This window comes from Coregonus clupeaformis, unplaced genomic scaffold (assembly GCF_020615455.1).
Source record: "Coregonus clupeaformis isolate EN_2021a unplaced genomic scaffold, ASM2061545v1 scaf0089, whole genome shotgun sequence".
In the NCBI taxonomy this organism is placed as follows: domain Eukaryota; kingdom Metazoa; phylum Chordata; class Actinopteri; order Salmoniformes; family Salmonidae; genus Coregonus; species Coregonus clupeaformis.
This window is the reverse complement of record NW_025533544.1, coordinates 244,059-261,479: the sequence shown is the minus strand read 5'-3', so window position 1 is coordinate 261,479 and position 17,421 is coordinate 244,059. Positions and strand designations below refer to the sequence as shown.

Sequence of the window (17,421 nt, the reverse complement as noted above, 5' to 3'; positions counted from 1 at the left end):
AGGCTGTGACATAGGGCAGAGAGATATCTATGGCTGTGACATAGGGCAGAGAGATATCTATGGCTGTGACATAGGGGAGAGAGATATATTTGGCTCTGACATAGTGGAGAGAGATATATAGGGCTCTGACATAGGGTAGAGAGATATATAGGGCTCTGACATAGGAGAGAGATATATATATGGCTCTGAAATAGGAGAAAGATATATATATGGCTGTGACAAAGGGCACAGAGATATCTATGGCTTTGACATAGGGCAGAGAGATATCTATGGCTGTGACATAGGGCAGGGGGATATCTATGGCTGTGACATAGGGCAGAGAGATATCTATGACTGTGACATAGGGCAGAGATATATCTATGGCTGTGACATAGGAGAAAGATAAATATATGGCTGTGACATAGGGCAGTGAGATATATATGGCTGTGACATAGGGCAGTGAGATATATATGGCTTTGACATAGGGCAGAGAGATATATATGGCTGTGACATAGGGCAGGGGGATATCTATGGCTGTGACATAGGAGAAAGAGAAATCCATGGCTATGACATAGGGAGAGAGATATTAATGGCTGTGACTTAGGGGAGATATATATATATATATATGGCTGTGACATAGGGCAGAGATATATCTGTCACGCACGTTGACTGATGACTCGTGGAACCAAGGCGCAGCGGGATAAGCGTACATCTTTATTGATACACAACACACGAACAAAACAACAAAACGAAACGATACATGAAGTCCTGAGGTTACACACACACCAAACCTTTACGGATCAAGATCCCACAAACTAACTGGTGCCAACAGGCTGCCTAAGTATGGTCCCCAATCAGAGACAACGAGCTACAGCTGCCTCTGATTGGGAACCACCCTGACCAACATAGATCTAAACGATCTAGAACAAAAAACATAGAAAACTAAACATAGAAAAATCCACACCCTGGCTCAACATTTAAGTCCAGGGCATGACAATATCTATGAATGTGTCACGATCGTCGGGTACAGAGGACCAAGGCGCAGCGTGAAAGGTGAACATATTTATTAAATAATGATAACACGAACAAAAACAACAAACGATAACGTGACGTCCTCGGTCTAACACAAACCACACTGGAACAAGATCCAACAAACACTGTGGGAAAACTGGCTGCTTAAGTATGGTTACCAATCAGAGACAACAAGCAACAGCTGATACACGTTGCCTCTGATTGAGAACCACACTGGCCAACATAGAAATACAAAACTAGAACAAAAACAAATGAAAACTCACACCCTGGCTCAACATACTAGAGTCCCCAGAGCCAGGGCGTGACAGAATGTGACATAGAGGAGAGAGATATTTATGGCTGTGACAAAGGGGAGAGAGATATCTATGGCTGTGACATAGGGCACAGAGATATATATGGCTGTGACATAGGGCAGAGATATATCTATGGCTGTGACATGGGGCACAGAGATATATATGGCTGTGACATAGGGCAGAGATATATATATATATATATATGTGGCTGTTACATAGGGCAGGGAGATATATATGGCTCCGACATAGGGGAGAGAGATATCTATGGCTGTGACATAGGGCAGATATATATATATATATATATATATATATATATATAAATGGCTCTGGCATAGGGCAGAGAGATATCTATGGCTGTGACATAGGGCGGAGATATATATATATATATATATATATATATATATATATATATATATATATATATATATATATATATATATATATATATATATATATATCAGTGGGGAAAAAAAGTCTTTAGTCAGCCACCAATTGTGCAAGTTCTCCCACTTAAAAAAGATGAGAGAGGCCTGTAATTTTCATCATAGGTACACATCAACTATGACAGACAAAATGAGAAAAAAAATCCAGAAAATCACATTGTAGGATTTTTTATGAATTTATTGGCATATGATGGTGGAAAATAAGTATTTGGTCAATAACAAAAGTTTCTCAATACTTTGTTATATACCCTTTGTTGGCAATGACACAGGTCAAACGTTTTCTGTAAGTCTTCACAAGGTTTTCACACATTGTTGCTGGTATTTTGGCCCATTCCTCCATGCAGATCTCCTCTAGAGCAGTGATGTTTTGGGGCTGTCGCTGGGCAACACAGACTTTCAACTCCCTCCAAAGATTTTCTATGGGGTTGAGATCTGGAGACTGGCTAGGCCACTCCAGGACCTTGAAATGCTTCTTACGAAGCCACTCCTTCGTTGCCCGGGCGGTGTGTTTGGGATCATTGTCATGCTGAAAGACCCAACCACGTTTCATCTTCAATGCCCTTGCTGATGGAAGGAGGGTTTCACTCAAAATCTCACAATACATGGCCCCATTCATTCTTTCCTTTACACGGATCAGTCGTCCTGGTCCCTTTGCAGAAAAACAGCCCCAAAGCATGATGTTTCCAACCCCATGCTTCACAGTAGGTATGGTGTTCTTTGGATGCAACTCAGCATTCTTTGTCCTCCAAACATGACGAGTTGAGTTTGTACCAAAAAGTTATATTTTGGTTTCATCTGACCATATGACATTCTCCCAATCCTCTTCTGGATCATCCAAATGCACTTCAGACGGGCCTGGACATGTACTGGCTTAAGCAGGGGGACACGTCTTGCACTGCAGGATTTGAGTCCCTGGCGGCGTAGTGTGTTACTGATGGTAGGCTTTGTTACTTTGGTCCCAGCTCTCTGCAGGTCATTCACTAGGTCCCCCCCGTGTGGTTCTGGGATTTTTGCTCACCGTTCTTGTGATCATTTTGACCCCCACGGGGGTGAGATCTTGCGTGGAGCCCCAGATCGAGGGAGATTATCAGTGGTCTTGTATGTCTTCCATTTCCTAATAATTGCTCCCACAGTTGATTTCTTCAACCCAAGCTGCTTACCTATTGCAGATTCAGTCTTCCCAGCCTGGTGCAGGTCTACAATTTTGTTTTTGGTGTCCTTTGACAGCTCTTTGGTCATGGCCATTGTGGAGTTTGGAGTGTGACTGTTTGAGGTTGTGGACAGGTGTCTTTTATACTGATAACAAGTTCAAACAGGTGCCATTAATACAGGTAACGAGTGGAGGACAGAGGAGCCTCTTAAAGAAGAAGTTACAGGTCTGTGAGAGCCAGAAATCTTGCTTGTTTGTAGGTGACCAAATACTTATTTTCCACCATAATTTGCAAATAAATTCATAAAAAATCCTACAATGGGATTTTCTGGATTTTTTTTTCTCAATTTGTCTGTCATAGCTGACGTGTACCTATGATGAAAATTACAGGCCTCTCTCATCTTTTTAAGTGGGAGAACTTGCACAATTGGTGGCTGACTAAATACTTTTTTTCCCCACTGTATATATAGCTGTGACATAGGGCAGTGAGATATACAGTGAGGGAAAAAAGTATTTGATCCCCTGCTGATTTTGTACGCTTGCCCACTGACAAAGACATGATCAGTCTATAATTTTAATGGTAGGTTTATTTGAACAGTGAGAGTCAGAATAACAACAAAAAAATCCAGAAAAACGCATGTCAAAAATGTTATAAATTGATTTGCATTTTAATGAGGGAAATAAGTATTTGACCCCTCTGCAAAACATGACTTAGTACTTGGTGGCAAAACCCTTGTTGGCAATCACAGAGGTCAGACATTTCTTGTAGTTGGCCACCAGGTTTGCACACATCTCAGGAGGGATTTTGTCCCTCTCCTCTTTGCAGATCTTCTCCAAGTCATTAAGGTTTCGAGGCTGACGTTTGGCAACTCGAACCTTCAGCTCCCTCCACAGATTTTCTATGGGATTAAGGTCTGGAGACTGGCTAGGCCACTCCAGGACCTTAATGTGCTTCTTCTTGAGCCACTCCTTTGTTGCCATGCTGGAATACCCATCCACGACCCATTTTCAATGCCCTGGCTGAGGGAAGGAGGTTCTCACCCAAGATTTGATGGTACATGGCCCCGTCCATCGTCTGATGCGGTGAAGTTGTCCTGTCCCCTTAGCAGAAAAACACCCCCAAAGCATAATGTTTCCACCTCCATGTTTGATGGTGGGGATAGTGTTCTTGGGTTCATAGGCAGCATTCCTCCTCCTCCAAACACGGCGAGTTGAGTTGATGCCAAAGAGCTCCATTTTGGTCTCATCTGACCACAACACTTTCACCCAGTTCTCCTCTGAATCATTCAGATGTTAATTGGCAAACTTCAGACGGCCCTGTATGTGTGCTTTCTTGAACAGGGGGACCTTGCGGGCGCTGCAGGATTTCAGTCCTTCACGGCGTAGTGTGTTACCAATTGTTTTCTTGGTGACTATGGTCCCAGCTGCCTTGAGATCATTGACAAGATCCTCCCGTGTAGTTCTGGGCTGATTCCTCACCGTTCTCATGATCATTGCAACCCCCCCCCCCCAGTTTTATCATGAATGCGGCAACGGTGTGCTTTAGGACCATGCGGACGCCTCCGTGCGTCGAGTAGGCTTTGGAGTGTTTATCCAAATGGATTTAAAAAAATAGAAATCAAATATTGTGTTCCCCCCCCACTTGTAAAAGCAATGTTGCGCCCCTGTTTTGTCCAAAGACTGACCAACCCTTCATATTACATATGAATGAACTAACAGACTAAACAAACTGAGTTTCTATGTGAGAGGTCAAGTGTGTGTGTGTCAATCTACCAGGAACTCCAGGACCACCAGGAGACCAGGGTCCACCTGGAGCCAGCGGGTACAAAGGACCCAAAGGTAAAACGACTTATTACACACTACACTGCACACTATAGATTACACACTGCACACTACACACTACACACTATACACACTATACACTATACACACTACAAACTATACACTACACACTACAAACTATACACTATACACTACACACTATACACACTACAAACTATACACTATACACTACACACTACAAACTATACACTATACACTACACACTACAAACTATACACTATACACTACACACTATACACTACACACTATACACACTACAAACTATACACTATACACTACACACTACAAACTATACACTATACACTACACACTACACACTACACACTATACACACTATACACACTACAAACTATACACTATACACTACACACTACAAACTATACACTATACACTACACACTACAAACTATACACTATACACTACACACTACACTACACACTATACACTATACACTATACACACTACAATCTATACACACTACAAACTACACACTACAAACTACACACTACAAACTATACACACTACAAACTATACACTACACACTACACTATACACTATACACTATACACTACACTATACACTATACACTACACACTATACACACTATACACTACACACTATACACTACACACACTACAAACTATACACACTACAAACTACACACTACACACTACAAACTACACACTATACACTACACACTACACTACAAACTATACACACTACACACTATACACTACACACTACACACTACACACTACAAACTATACACTACACACTATACACTACACACTACAAACTATACACACTACAAACTATACACTGCACACTACACACTACACACACTACAAACTACACTATACACTACACACTACACACACATACTACACACACACACTACACACACACACACTATGCACACACGCACACTGTTCATATAATAATAATATTATTATTACTATTATATTATTATATCAACCACACATACACTACACACAAACACAAACACACACTACGCACACACACTACACACTATGCACTACACACTACACTATACACTACACACACTATACACACTACACACACACACTACGCACACACACACACTGTTCATATAATAATATTATTATTATTATTATATTATTATATCAACCACACATACACTACACACACACTACACACAAACACAAACACACACTACGCACACACACTACACACACACACTACGCACACACACACACTGTTCATATCAACCACACACACACTACACACACACGATGCACAAACACAAACACACACTACGCACACACACTACACACATACACTACACACAAACACACACACTACGCACACACACACACTGTTCATATCAACCACACACACATACACACTGTCCATATCAATCACACACAGTGCATGCACATACATCTGTAGAGTCATTTTACTCTATAACTCTCAAACCTAATTCTTTCCAACACCTCTCAGGTGTACTGCATTTTCATAAAGTTACAAATCAAATTGCCCGATGTTGGGACAATAAAGCTTTTCTACATCTCGATCTGAAACTCCTTACCTCCATCTTCCTCTGTGGTCCAGGGGAGCTGGGTGACTGTAACTGCCTGGGAGGAGGCACCTCGGGTGGGGTGGGGGCACCGGGTGCTCCTGGGGCCGATGGAAGACCTGGGGCCTTCGGCAGGAAGGGCGAGAGCGGAGACCCAGGCATACCCGGTTTGGTAGGAACAACAGGAAGACCTGTAAGTTGCCAGTGACCAAAATGTTCTCCAAATATGTAAAAGTATAAAGCTGCTAATAAGTACATTTACTCAAAAAAATGTTGTCTACTCTCTTTCCTCGGTTCACTGTTTACAAATATCAAACTATGAAAGTGTACATTAATGGGTTCGCTTTACAAATCTGAGGTATAATGATGAACTGTGTGATGATAACACCTCTTCTTCTCCCCGCAGGGCTGTATGGGCGAGAACGGTTTCTTCGGGCGTAAAGGAGAGAAGGGTGCCTCGTTCAGCCAGGGGATCAAGGGTGAACTGGGGTCCCAGGGCCCTCGAGGGCCCCCTGGAAACATGGGCCGACCCGGGAGAGATGGACTTCCTGGGTCCCCCGGACAGCCTGGGCCTCCTGTGAGTCACACAGATATACACACACACAGATACACATACACACGCACACATACTCTACGCAGGCACACACATACAGTACCAGTCAAAAGTTTGGACACACCTACTCATTCAAGGGTTTTTCTTTATTTTTACTATTTTCTACAATGTAGAATAATAGTGAAGACATCAAAACTATGAAATAACACATATGGAATCATGTAGTAACCAGTAAGTGTTAAACAAATCAAAATATATTTTATATTTGAGATTCTTCAATGTAGCCACCCTTTGCCTTGATGACAGCTTTGCACACTCTTGGCATTCTCTCAACCAGCTTCATAAGTAATGCTTTTCCAACAGTCTTGAAGGGGTTCCGACATATGCTGAGCACTTGTTGGCTGCTTTTCCTTCACTCTGCGGTCCAACTCATCCCAAACCATCTCAATTGGGTTGAGGTCGGGTGATTGTGGAGGCCAGGTCATCTGATGCAGCACCATCACTCTCCTTCTTGGTCAAATAGCCCTTACACAGCCTGGAGGTGTGCATTGGGTTATTGTCCTGTTGAAAAACTAATGATAGTCCCACTAAGCGCAAACAAGATGAGATGGCATATCGCTGCAGAATGCTGTGGTAGCCATGCTGGTTAAGTGTGCCTTGAATTCTAAATAAATCACAGACAGTGTCACCACCAAGCACACATGCGGAGACCATCTGTTCACCTACTCTGCGTCTCAGAAAGACACGGCAGTTGGAACCAAAAATCTAAAATTTGGACTCATCAGACCCAATGACAGATTTCTACCGGTCTAATGTCCATTGCTCATGTTTCTTGGCCCAAGCAAGTCTCTTCTTATTATTGGTGTCCTTTAGTAATGGTTTCTTTGCAGCAATTTGACCATGAAGGCCTGATTCACGCAGTCTACTCTGAAGAGTTGATGTTGAGATGTGTCTGTTACTTGAATTCTATGAAGCATTTATTTGGGCTGCAATCTGAGGTGCAGTTAACATGAATGAACTTATCCTCTGCAGCAGAGGTAACTCTGGGTCATCCTTTCCTGTGGCGGTCCTCATGAGAGCCAGTTTCATCATAGCGCATGATGGTTTTTGCGACTGCACCTGAAGAAGTTCTTGAAATTTTCCGTATTGACTGACCTTCATGTCTTAAAGTATTGATGATCTGTCATTTCTCTTTGCTTATTTGAGCTGTTCTTGCCATAATATGGACTTGGTCTTTTACCAAATAGGGCTATCTTCTGTATACCACCCCTACCTTGTCACAACACAACTGATAGGCTCAAACGCATTAAGAAGGAAAGAAATTCCACAACAAGGCACACCTGTTAATTGAAATGCATTCCAGGTGACTACCTCATGAAGCTGGTTGAGAGAATGCCAAGAGTGTGCAAAGCTGTCATCAAGGCAAAGGGTGGCTACATTGAAGAATCTCAATTTGTTTAACACTTTTTTGGTTACTACATGATTCCATATGTGTTATTTCATAGTTTTGATGTCTACACTATTATTCTACAATGTAGAAAACATTACACAATTAAGAAAAACCCTTGAATGTGTAGGTGTGTCCAAACTTTTAACTGGTAATATACATACACACACTAATTAGATACACACACACACACACACACACACACACACTAACAGATACACACACACAGATACACATACACACGTACTGTACACAGACAGGCACACATATACACACACTAACAGATACACACACACACAAATACACATACACACGTACTGTACACAGGCACACATATACACACACTAATAGATACACACACACACACACACACACACACAGATACACATACACACGTATTGTACACAGGTACATACATATACACACACTACCATTTTTATGTCTCTGTGTCCAGTACGAAAGAAGTTAGAGGTAGTTTCGCGAGCCAATACTGCAAGCAGATACCCATAGACTTCAAATCATTGCGCTAATGCTAGTTAGCAATTGTGCTAGCGCTTGTTAGCAATTTCCTTCAAACTGCACACAGAGACATAAAAATGGTATCCACAAGTTCATCTGACTCTGGGGAAGTAGATAAAGGGTCTCATTGCCAAAATCCCGAAGTATCCCTTTTAACAGACCTGATCCTCTCCTCTCCCCAGGCTGATGTACATGAAAAAGGAACCGTTGGAGAGAAAGGATTCCCAGGGTCCTCAGGCGCCAAAGGTCGCGCTGGTGAACCTGGAGAGAAAGGATCTGGCTACCAGGGTACCATCGGTACCCGCGGGTTGCCAGGCGACCCGGGATTTACGGGGTTACCAGGGCAACCTGGTTCACCTGGCCCTCCAGGTATGTGCCACCGCGGACACCCAATTAGGGGGGAGTGGAGAGAAAGAGAGAAAGGGAGTGAGAGAGGGGTGAAAGAGGAGAGAGAGAGAGAGAGAGAGAGAGAACATACAGAACAATAAGTAGCCGTTCTTGCAGCTTGGTACATCTACAAGGTTCTCCTCCCTTCATTCATTCCCTTTCAGGCAGTTGGTGGGTTAATTAAAGGGCATCATTAATATGCTTATCTCTCCTCTAGTTAGCTGCCTCATCGATTCACACAGATCGACAATAATTAATTTGCTGTGATTATGCTACTACTGTCCTGTGATTCTTCAATATCATAGGAGAGAGAAACTGATGTTTCTGAAATTTTTTTAGACAAGTTGATGGATGTTAATGTAATGATAATTTAGACTAAGTGTTCAGGAGACTGACAATATCTGATGACACATTAGGATGTCCTAATATGGAGTCCTGCAAAACATCAGGATGTCCTAATATGGACACCGTATTTATAAAAACAATAAAGAAACACCATTGGACTCCAATTTTGCTAGCTAGCTGACTCTTCTCTGAGACTGAACGACACAAAACCTAACAGCATTTTGCCACTCATATTAATGAACGGGTGTGACTGTTGCCTAAGTTTTCTGATACAATAAAGCTAATGCTAAAACTTTTTATTTTTAATACAATACGTTATTCTCTTCTGAAAAGAGAGAGAGAAAGAGGAGAGCAATGCAAATACATACAGTTGAAGTGGGAAGTTTACATACACTTAGGTAGGAGTCATTAAAACTCGTCTTTCAACCACTCCACAAATTTATTGTTAACAAACTATAGTTTTGGCAAGTCGGTTAGGACTTCTACTTTGTGCATGACACAAGTAATTTTTCCAACAATTGTTTACAGACATATTATTTCACTTATAATTCGCTGTAGCACAATTCCAGTGGGTCAGAAGTTTACATACACTAAATTGACTGTGCCTTTAAACAGTTTGGAAAATTCCAGAAAATGATGTCATGACTTTAGAAGCTTCTGATAGGCTAATTGACATCATTTGAGTCAATTGGAGGTGTACCTGTGGATGTATTTCAAGGCCTACCTTCAAACTCAGTGCCTCTTTGCTTGACATCAAGTCTGGTTCATCCTTGGGAGCAATTTCCAAACGCCTGAAGGTACCACGTTCATCTGTACAAACAATAGTACGCAAGTATAAACACCATGGGACCACGCAGCCGTTATACCGCTCAGGAAGGAGATGCGTTCTCCTAGAGATTAACGTACTTTGGTGCAAAAAGTGCAAATCAATCCCAGAACAACAGCAAAGGACCTTGTGAAGATGCTGGAGGAAACAGGTACAAAGGTATCTATATCCACAGTAAAACAAGTCCTACATCGACATAACCTGAAAGTCCGCTCAGCAAGGAAGAAGCCACTGCTCCAAAACCGCCTTAAAAAAGCCAGACTACGGTTTGCAACTGCACATGGGGACAAAGATTGTCCTTTTTGGAGAAATGTCCTCTGGTCTGATGAAACAAAAATAGAACTGTTTGGCCATAATGACCATCGTTATGTTTGGAGGAAAAGGGGGGATTGCAAGCCGAAGAACACCATCCCAACCATGAAGCACGGGGGTGGCAGCATCATGCTGTGGGGGTGCTTTGCTGCAGGAGGGACTGGTGCACTTCACAAAATAGATGGCATAATGAGGAAGGAAAATTATGTGGATATATAAAAGCAACATCTGAAGACATCAGTCAGGAAGTTAGAGCTTGGTCGCAAATGGGTCTTCCAAATGGACAATGATCCCAAACATACTTCCAAAGTTGTGGCAAAATGGCTTAAGGACAACAAAGTCAAGGTATTGGAGTGGCCATCACAAAGCCCTGACCTCAATCCTATAGAATATTTGTGGGCAGAACTGAAAAAGCGTGTGCGAGCAAGGAGGCCTACAAACCTGACTCAGTTACACCAGCTCTGTCAAATCTTATTGTGGGAAGCTTGTGGAAGGCTACCCGAAACGTTTGACCCAAGTTAAACAATTTAAAGGCAATGCTACCGAATACTAATTGAGTGTATGTAAACTCCTGACCCACTGAGAATGTGATGAAAGAAATAAAAGCTGAAATAAATCAATTCTCTCTACTATTATTCTAAAAAAAATAAAAAATATATTTATTTTATTTGTACTATTATTCTGACATTTCACATTCTTAAAATAAAGTTGTCATCCTAACTGACCTAAGACAGGGAATTTTTACTAGGAGTAAATGTCAGGAATTGTGAAAAACTGAGTTTGAATGTGTTTGGCTAAGGTGTATATAAACTTCCAACTTCAAATGTAAATAATACCTTTTTGTTGTAATTTAATGAAGTTACTATAAACAGTAGCTACATCATTTTGGTAATATCACTTTCTCCCTCTATTTTGCTCCTCTGCTGGAAGACAATAACCTTGGCCCAACATCTCAGAATGATTTTTATTTTGCTTATACCTTAACTGAATGAGCTGAATCTCTAACCTCTGATTTGCTGATTGTTTGATTAAATTATTTTTAATTGGCTTATGCATTAATTGGCAAATGACCTGAATGACCTTGATTGGCTTGTCTTCTACCGTCCTGTCCTCCCAGGATCTCCCCCTGTCTCTCTCGCTCTCTCTCTCTGTCTCTCTCTCGCTCTCTCTCTTTCTTCCTCCTCTTCATCTCTTTCTTTTCAACCCTCCATCTCCATCCCTCCATCTCTCTGATCCTGTGCATGTTTGTCTGACCAGGTGACAGCTGTGGGCAGGAGGGGGTTAATGACGCAGAGGGAGGTGAGAAGCTAAAGAGAACTGCCCTGGACAGAGAAACCCAGAGCTCTAGATATAGTACGGTAGACATTTTGCCACTGGGAGTTCCAAGACAATAGGATTCTATTCTCAGATGGAATGTCATTGTTATGGAACGTTTTGGTGTCAAAATGGATGACAGACAGTTGTCCACGGTACTCTGTACTGTATCTGTCTAATCTAATCCATTGGCCAAGTGCAAACCTTGTAATGGCACAGAAAGGAGACACTGAATTTTATTTACTCAACGTGTCCACCATTTGTTCATGATGTCACCGATGGAAGCTTCTTGTTGCCCCATATGATTAGGATTCCATTGGGCTTAACTCAGTTGATGATTGACACTTGATGATGGACATTTTGACCAGTGTTGAGTTCCCAGTAGCTCTTGTCCAGGGTGACTTGCGACACCACCCTGGACCAGAGCTATGTTCCGAGCAAAATCTCTCTTACTCTGTCAGAAAATGGTTGGGAGCTTAATGTTCCCATGGTTGGCCGCTTAATGTTCCAATGGTTGGGAGCTTTCAGTGGCAGTTAGCATTGCATTACTTTACTCCTTCTGCTCCAATCAGAGTTGCTTAACCCTGGCGCATGCGTTAAGCTCTGCCTCTGCTAAGTGCTTAACCAATAGGGACGGGGGACTACGATGGGGGGTAGACAATCAGACCTCATTACATTATTGAAGTAATACCAAAGAAAAGACATTCAGTTACTTACCAACTGTGAATCACTTTTAACAGGCCATAACTATAACATTGGTTTAATCATTTACTATCTACTTTTAATAAACACACTTACATTATATCATCCCCATAATCTAACATAATCATAATCACATCAATGCATATATCGATAAACAAACATGAAGTCTTAACGAATAGCAATAATGTGTTACAGTGATGGCCAATATTGGTATATAAGCTAGACTTTACTATATATCATTTTTTTTTTACATTTTAGTCATTTAGCAGACGCTCTTATCCAGAGTGCATACATTATTATTTTATATATATTTTTTCATACTGGCCCCCCGTGGGAATCGAACCCACAATCCTGGCGTTGCAAACATCCCTGCCGGCCATTCCCTCCCCTACCCTGGACAACGCTGGGCCAATTGTGCGCCGCCTCATGGGTCTCCCGGTCGCGGCCGGCTACGACAGAGCCTGGATTCGAACCAGGATCTCTAGTGGCACAGCTAGCACTGCGATGCAGTGCCTTAGACCACTGCGCCACTAGGGATATTGTACTGGTTTCACTGAGACAGTTTCACTTTACTCCAGTCCTGTGTGTGTGTGTTAACCATGATCTGACTGACTGTTACTAGGGCTAACGTTACCATGTCGTCTACCTGGTGAGGATGGAGAACCCGGCTTCCCCGGAAAACCCGGAAGACCAGGTAACATACAGACTTCATCACCATGTCAACACTTCCTGTTTTGTAATTTGAGGAAGAGGTTGGCAATGTTTCTGTGTTTGCTTGTGTCTGTGTGTGCTTGTGCGTGTGTGTGTGTGTATGCGTGTGTAGGTCCCAAGGGCGAGCCGGGTTTCCCAGGTGGTCCCGGTCGGCCCGGTTTTGACGGAGGAAAGGGAGAGAGAGGAGACCCAGGTTATGGAGGCCAGCCTGGACCACAAGGTAAAAACACAGCTGTTGTTAACCATTCACCACTCTTTTCCTTTCCAACATGACCATCTACTGACTGTCTACTGACCATCTACTAACCGTCTACTGACCATCTACTGACCGTCTACTGACCGTCTACTGACCATCTACTGACCGTCTATTGACCGTCTACTGACCGTCTATTGACCATCTACTGACCGTCTACTGACCGTCTACTGACCGTCTACTGACCATCTACTGACCGTCTACTAACCATCTACTGACCGTCTACTGACCATCTACTGACCGTCTACTGACCGTCTATTGACCGTCTACTGACCGTCTACATTTACATTTACGTCATTTAGCAGACGCTCCTATCCAGAGTGACTTACAAATTGGTGCATTCACCTTATAGCCAGTGGGATGTTTATTTATTTATTTTTTGGGGGGGTGGGGTAAGGGGGGGGTAGAAGGATTACTTTATCCTATCCCAGGTATTCCTTAAAGAGGTGGGGTTTCTAGTGTCTCCGGAAGGTGGTGAGTGACTCCGCTGTCCTCCGCAGCGAACTGTTTTGACTGGGCTGAGCGGGAACTGTGCTTCCGCAGAGGTAGGGGGGCCAGCAGGCCAGAGGTGGATGAACGCAATGCCCTCGTTTGGGTGTAGGGACTAATCAGAGCCTGAAGGTACAGAGGTGCCGTTCCCCTCACAGCTCCGTAGGCAAGCACCATGGTCTTGTAGCAGATGCGAGCTTCAACTGGAAGCCAGTGGAGTGTGCGGAGGAGCGGGGTGACGTGAGAGAACATGGGAAGGTTGAACACCAGACGGGCTGCGGCATTCTGGATGAGTTGTAGGGGTTTAATGGCACAGGCAGGGAGCCCAGCCAACAGCGAGTTGCAGTAATCAAGACGGGAGATGACAAGTGCCTGGATTAGGACCTGTGCCGCTTCCTGTGTAAGGCAGGGTCGTACTCTCCGAATGTTGTAGAGCATGAACCTACAGGATCGGGTCACCGCCTTGATGTTAGCGGAGAACGACAAGGTGTTGTCCAGGGTCACGCCAAGGCTCTTTGCACTCTGGGAGGAGGACAAGGGAGTTGTCAACCGTGATGGCGAGATCATGGAATGGGCAGTCCTTCCCCGGGAGGAAGAGCAGCTCCGTCTTGCCGAGGTTCAGCTTGAGGTGGTGATCCGTCATCCACACTGATATGTATGCCAGACATGCAGAGATGCGATTCGCCACCTGGTTATCAGAAGGGGGAAAGGAGAAGATTAGTTGTGTGTCATCTGCGTAGCAATGATAGGAGAGGCCATGTGAGGATATGACAGAGCCAAGTGACTTGGTGTATAGCGAGAATAGGAGAGGGCCTAGAACTGAGCCCTGGGGGACACCAGTGGTGAGAGCACGTGGTGCGGAGACAGATTCTCGCCACGCCACTTGGTAGGAGCGACCTGTCAGGTAGGACGCAATCCAGGAGTGAGCCGCGCCGGAGATGCCCAACTTGGAGAGGGTGTAGAGGAGGATCTGATGGTTCACAGTATCAAAGGCAGCAGACAGGTCTAGAAGGACAAGAGCAGAGGAGAGAGGGTTAGCTTTAGCAGTGCGGAGAGCCTCTGTGACACAGAGAAGAGCAGTCTCAGTTGAATGACTAGTCTTGAAACCTGACTGGTTTGGATCAAGAAGGTCATTCTGAGAGAGATAGCAAGAGAGTTGGCTAAAGACGGCACGCTCAAGAGTTTTGGAGAGAAAAGAAAGAAGGGATACTGATCTGTAGTTGTTGACATCGGAGGGATCGAGTGTAGGTTTTTTGAGAAGGGGTGCAACTCTCGCTCTCTTGAAGACGGAAGGGACATAGCCAGCGGTCAAGGATGAGTTGATGAGCGAGGTGAGGTAAGGGAGAAGGTCTCTGGAAATGGTCTGGAGAAGAGAGGAGGGGATAGGGTCAAGCGGGCAGGTTGTTGGGCGGCCGGCCATCACAAGTCGCAAGATTTCATCTGGAGAGAGAGGGGAGAAAGAAGTCAAAGCATAGGGTAGGGCAGTGTGAGCAGGACCAGCAGTGTCATTTGACTTAACAAACGAGGATCGGATGTTGTCAACCTTCTTTTCAAAATGGTTGACGAAGTCATCCACAGAGAGGGAGAAGGTGGCAAAGAGCTTCCTAGGGTTAGAGGCAGATGCTTGGAATTTAGAGTGGTAGAAAGTGGCTTTAGCAGCAGAAACAGAGGAAGAAATGTAGAGAGGAGGGAGTGAAAATATGCCAGGTTCGCAGTGAGTCTAGTTTTCCTCCATTTCCGCTCGGCTGCCTGGAGCCCTGTTCTGTGAGCTCGCAATGAGTCGTCAAGCCACGGAGCAGGAGGGGAGGACCGAGCCGGCCGGGAGGGTAGGGGACATAGAGAGTCAAAGATGCAGAAAGGGAGGAGAGGAGGGTTGAGGAGGCAGAATCAGTAGAATGGAGGGAGAAGGATTGAACAGAGGGAAGAGGAGATTGGATGGAAGAGGAGAGAGTAGCGGGAGAGAGAGAGCGAAGGTTGCGACGGTGCATTACCATCTGAGTAGAGGCAGAGTGAGTAGTGTTGGAGGAGAGCGAGAGAGAAAAGGATACAAAGTAGTGGTTGGAGACATGGAGGGGAGTTGCAGTGAGATTAGTAGAAGAACAGCATCTAGTAAAGATGAGGTCAAGCGTATTGCCTGCCTTGTGAGTAGGGGGGGGGGGGCAGTGAGAGGGTGAGGTCAAAAGAGGAGAGGAGTGGAAAGAAGGAGGCAGAGAGAAATTAGTCAAAGGTAGACGTAGGGAGGTTAAAGTCACCCAGAACTGTGAGGGGTGAGCCATCCTCAGGAAAGGAACTCATCAAGGCGTCAAGCTCATTGATGAACTCTCCAAGGGAACCTGGAGGGCGATAAATGATAAGGATGTTAAGCTTGAATGGGCTAGTGACTGTGACAGCATGGAATTCAAATGAGTAGATAGACAGATGGGTCAGGGGAAAAAGAGAGAATGTCAACTTGGGAGAGATGAGGATTCCTGTGCCACCACCCCGCTGACCAGATGCTCTCGGGGTATGCGAGAACACATGGTCAGACGAGGAGAGAGCAGTAGGAGTAGCAGTGTTTTCAGTGGTAATCCATGTTTCCGTCAGCGCCAAGAAGTCGAGGGACTGGAGGGTAGCATAGGCTGAGATGAACTCTGCCTTGTTGGCCGCAGAACGGCAGTTCCAGAGGCTGCCGGAGACCTGGAACTCCACGTGGGTCGTGCGTGCAGGGACCACCAGGTTAGAGAGGCAGCAGCCATGCGGTGTGAGGTGTTTGTATAGCCTGTGCGGAGAGGAGAGAACAGGGATAGACAGACGTATAGTTGACAGGCTACAGAAAATGGCTACAATAATGCAAAGTAGATCGGAATGAGATGAACTAAACATCTGGGAAAGCGAGAGAGCGGGGCCTCCCTCACTTACGTTTCACTGAAACACCCAAATATAACTCTCCCAACTTCCACCTCAGAAACTATAATTGTTGTATGTAAACTACAGCGGTTCAATGTTTTCTAGGAATAGACTAACTTAGTTTATTCAGCTAGCTAACTTGGTACAGTACTCTTCCGTGAAAACCGTCCAGGGCACCTAGTCCTATGACACCATAGCCAACTAGCATGCCAGGCTCTAATAACACGGTTTAGCACCAATACACGGCCACAGCAAACCACCAGTGTGTCAACACGCCAAGCAGATCATTTGTGTCCGTTTCTAATGTTGTGGGTTAGTCCGGACAACTTGAGCGAGTCCGTCATCAACTTATTCAGCCAGTTAGTTAGCTAGAATAGTTA

The 17,421-nt window shown here is 44.2% G+C and overlaps 1 protein-coding gene across 1 annotated transcript in view; it reads left to right on the top strand.

The window, feature by feature from the left end:
* Positions 1-17,421, top strand: part of LOC121554194 (collagen alpha-6(IV) chain-like) — a 91,501-nt gene that overhangs the window by 50,971 nt on the left and 23,109 nt on the right. The window contains exons 17-22 of the mRNA XM_045213215.1: positions 4,644-4,736; positions 6,333-6,490; positions 6,704-6,874; positions 8,999-9,185; positions 13,325-13,396; positions 13,526-13,633. Coding sequence (XP_045069150.1) covers positions 4,644-4,736; positions 6,333-6,490; positions 6,704-6,874; positions 8,999-9,185; positions 13,325-13,396; positions 13,526-13,633 — 789 coding nt within the window. The remainder of the gene's footprint in view (positions 1-4,643; positions 4,737-6,332; positions 6,491-6,703; positions 6,875-8,998; positions 9,186-13,324; positions 13,397-13,525; positions 13,634-17,421) is intronic.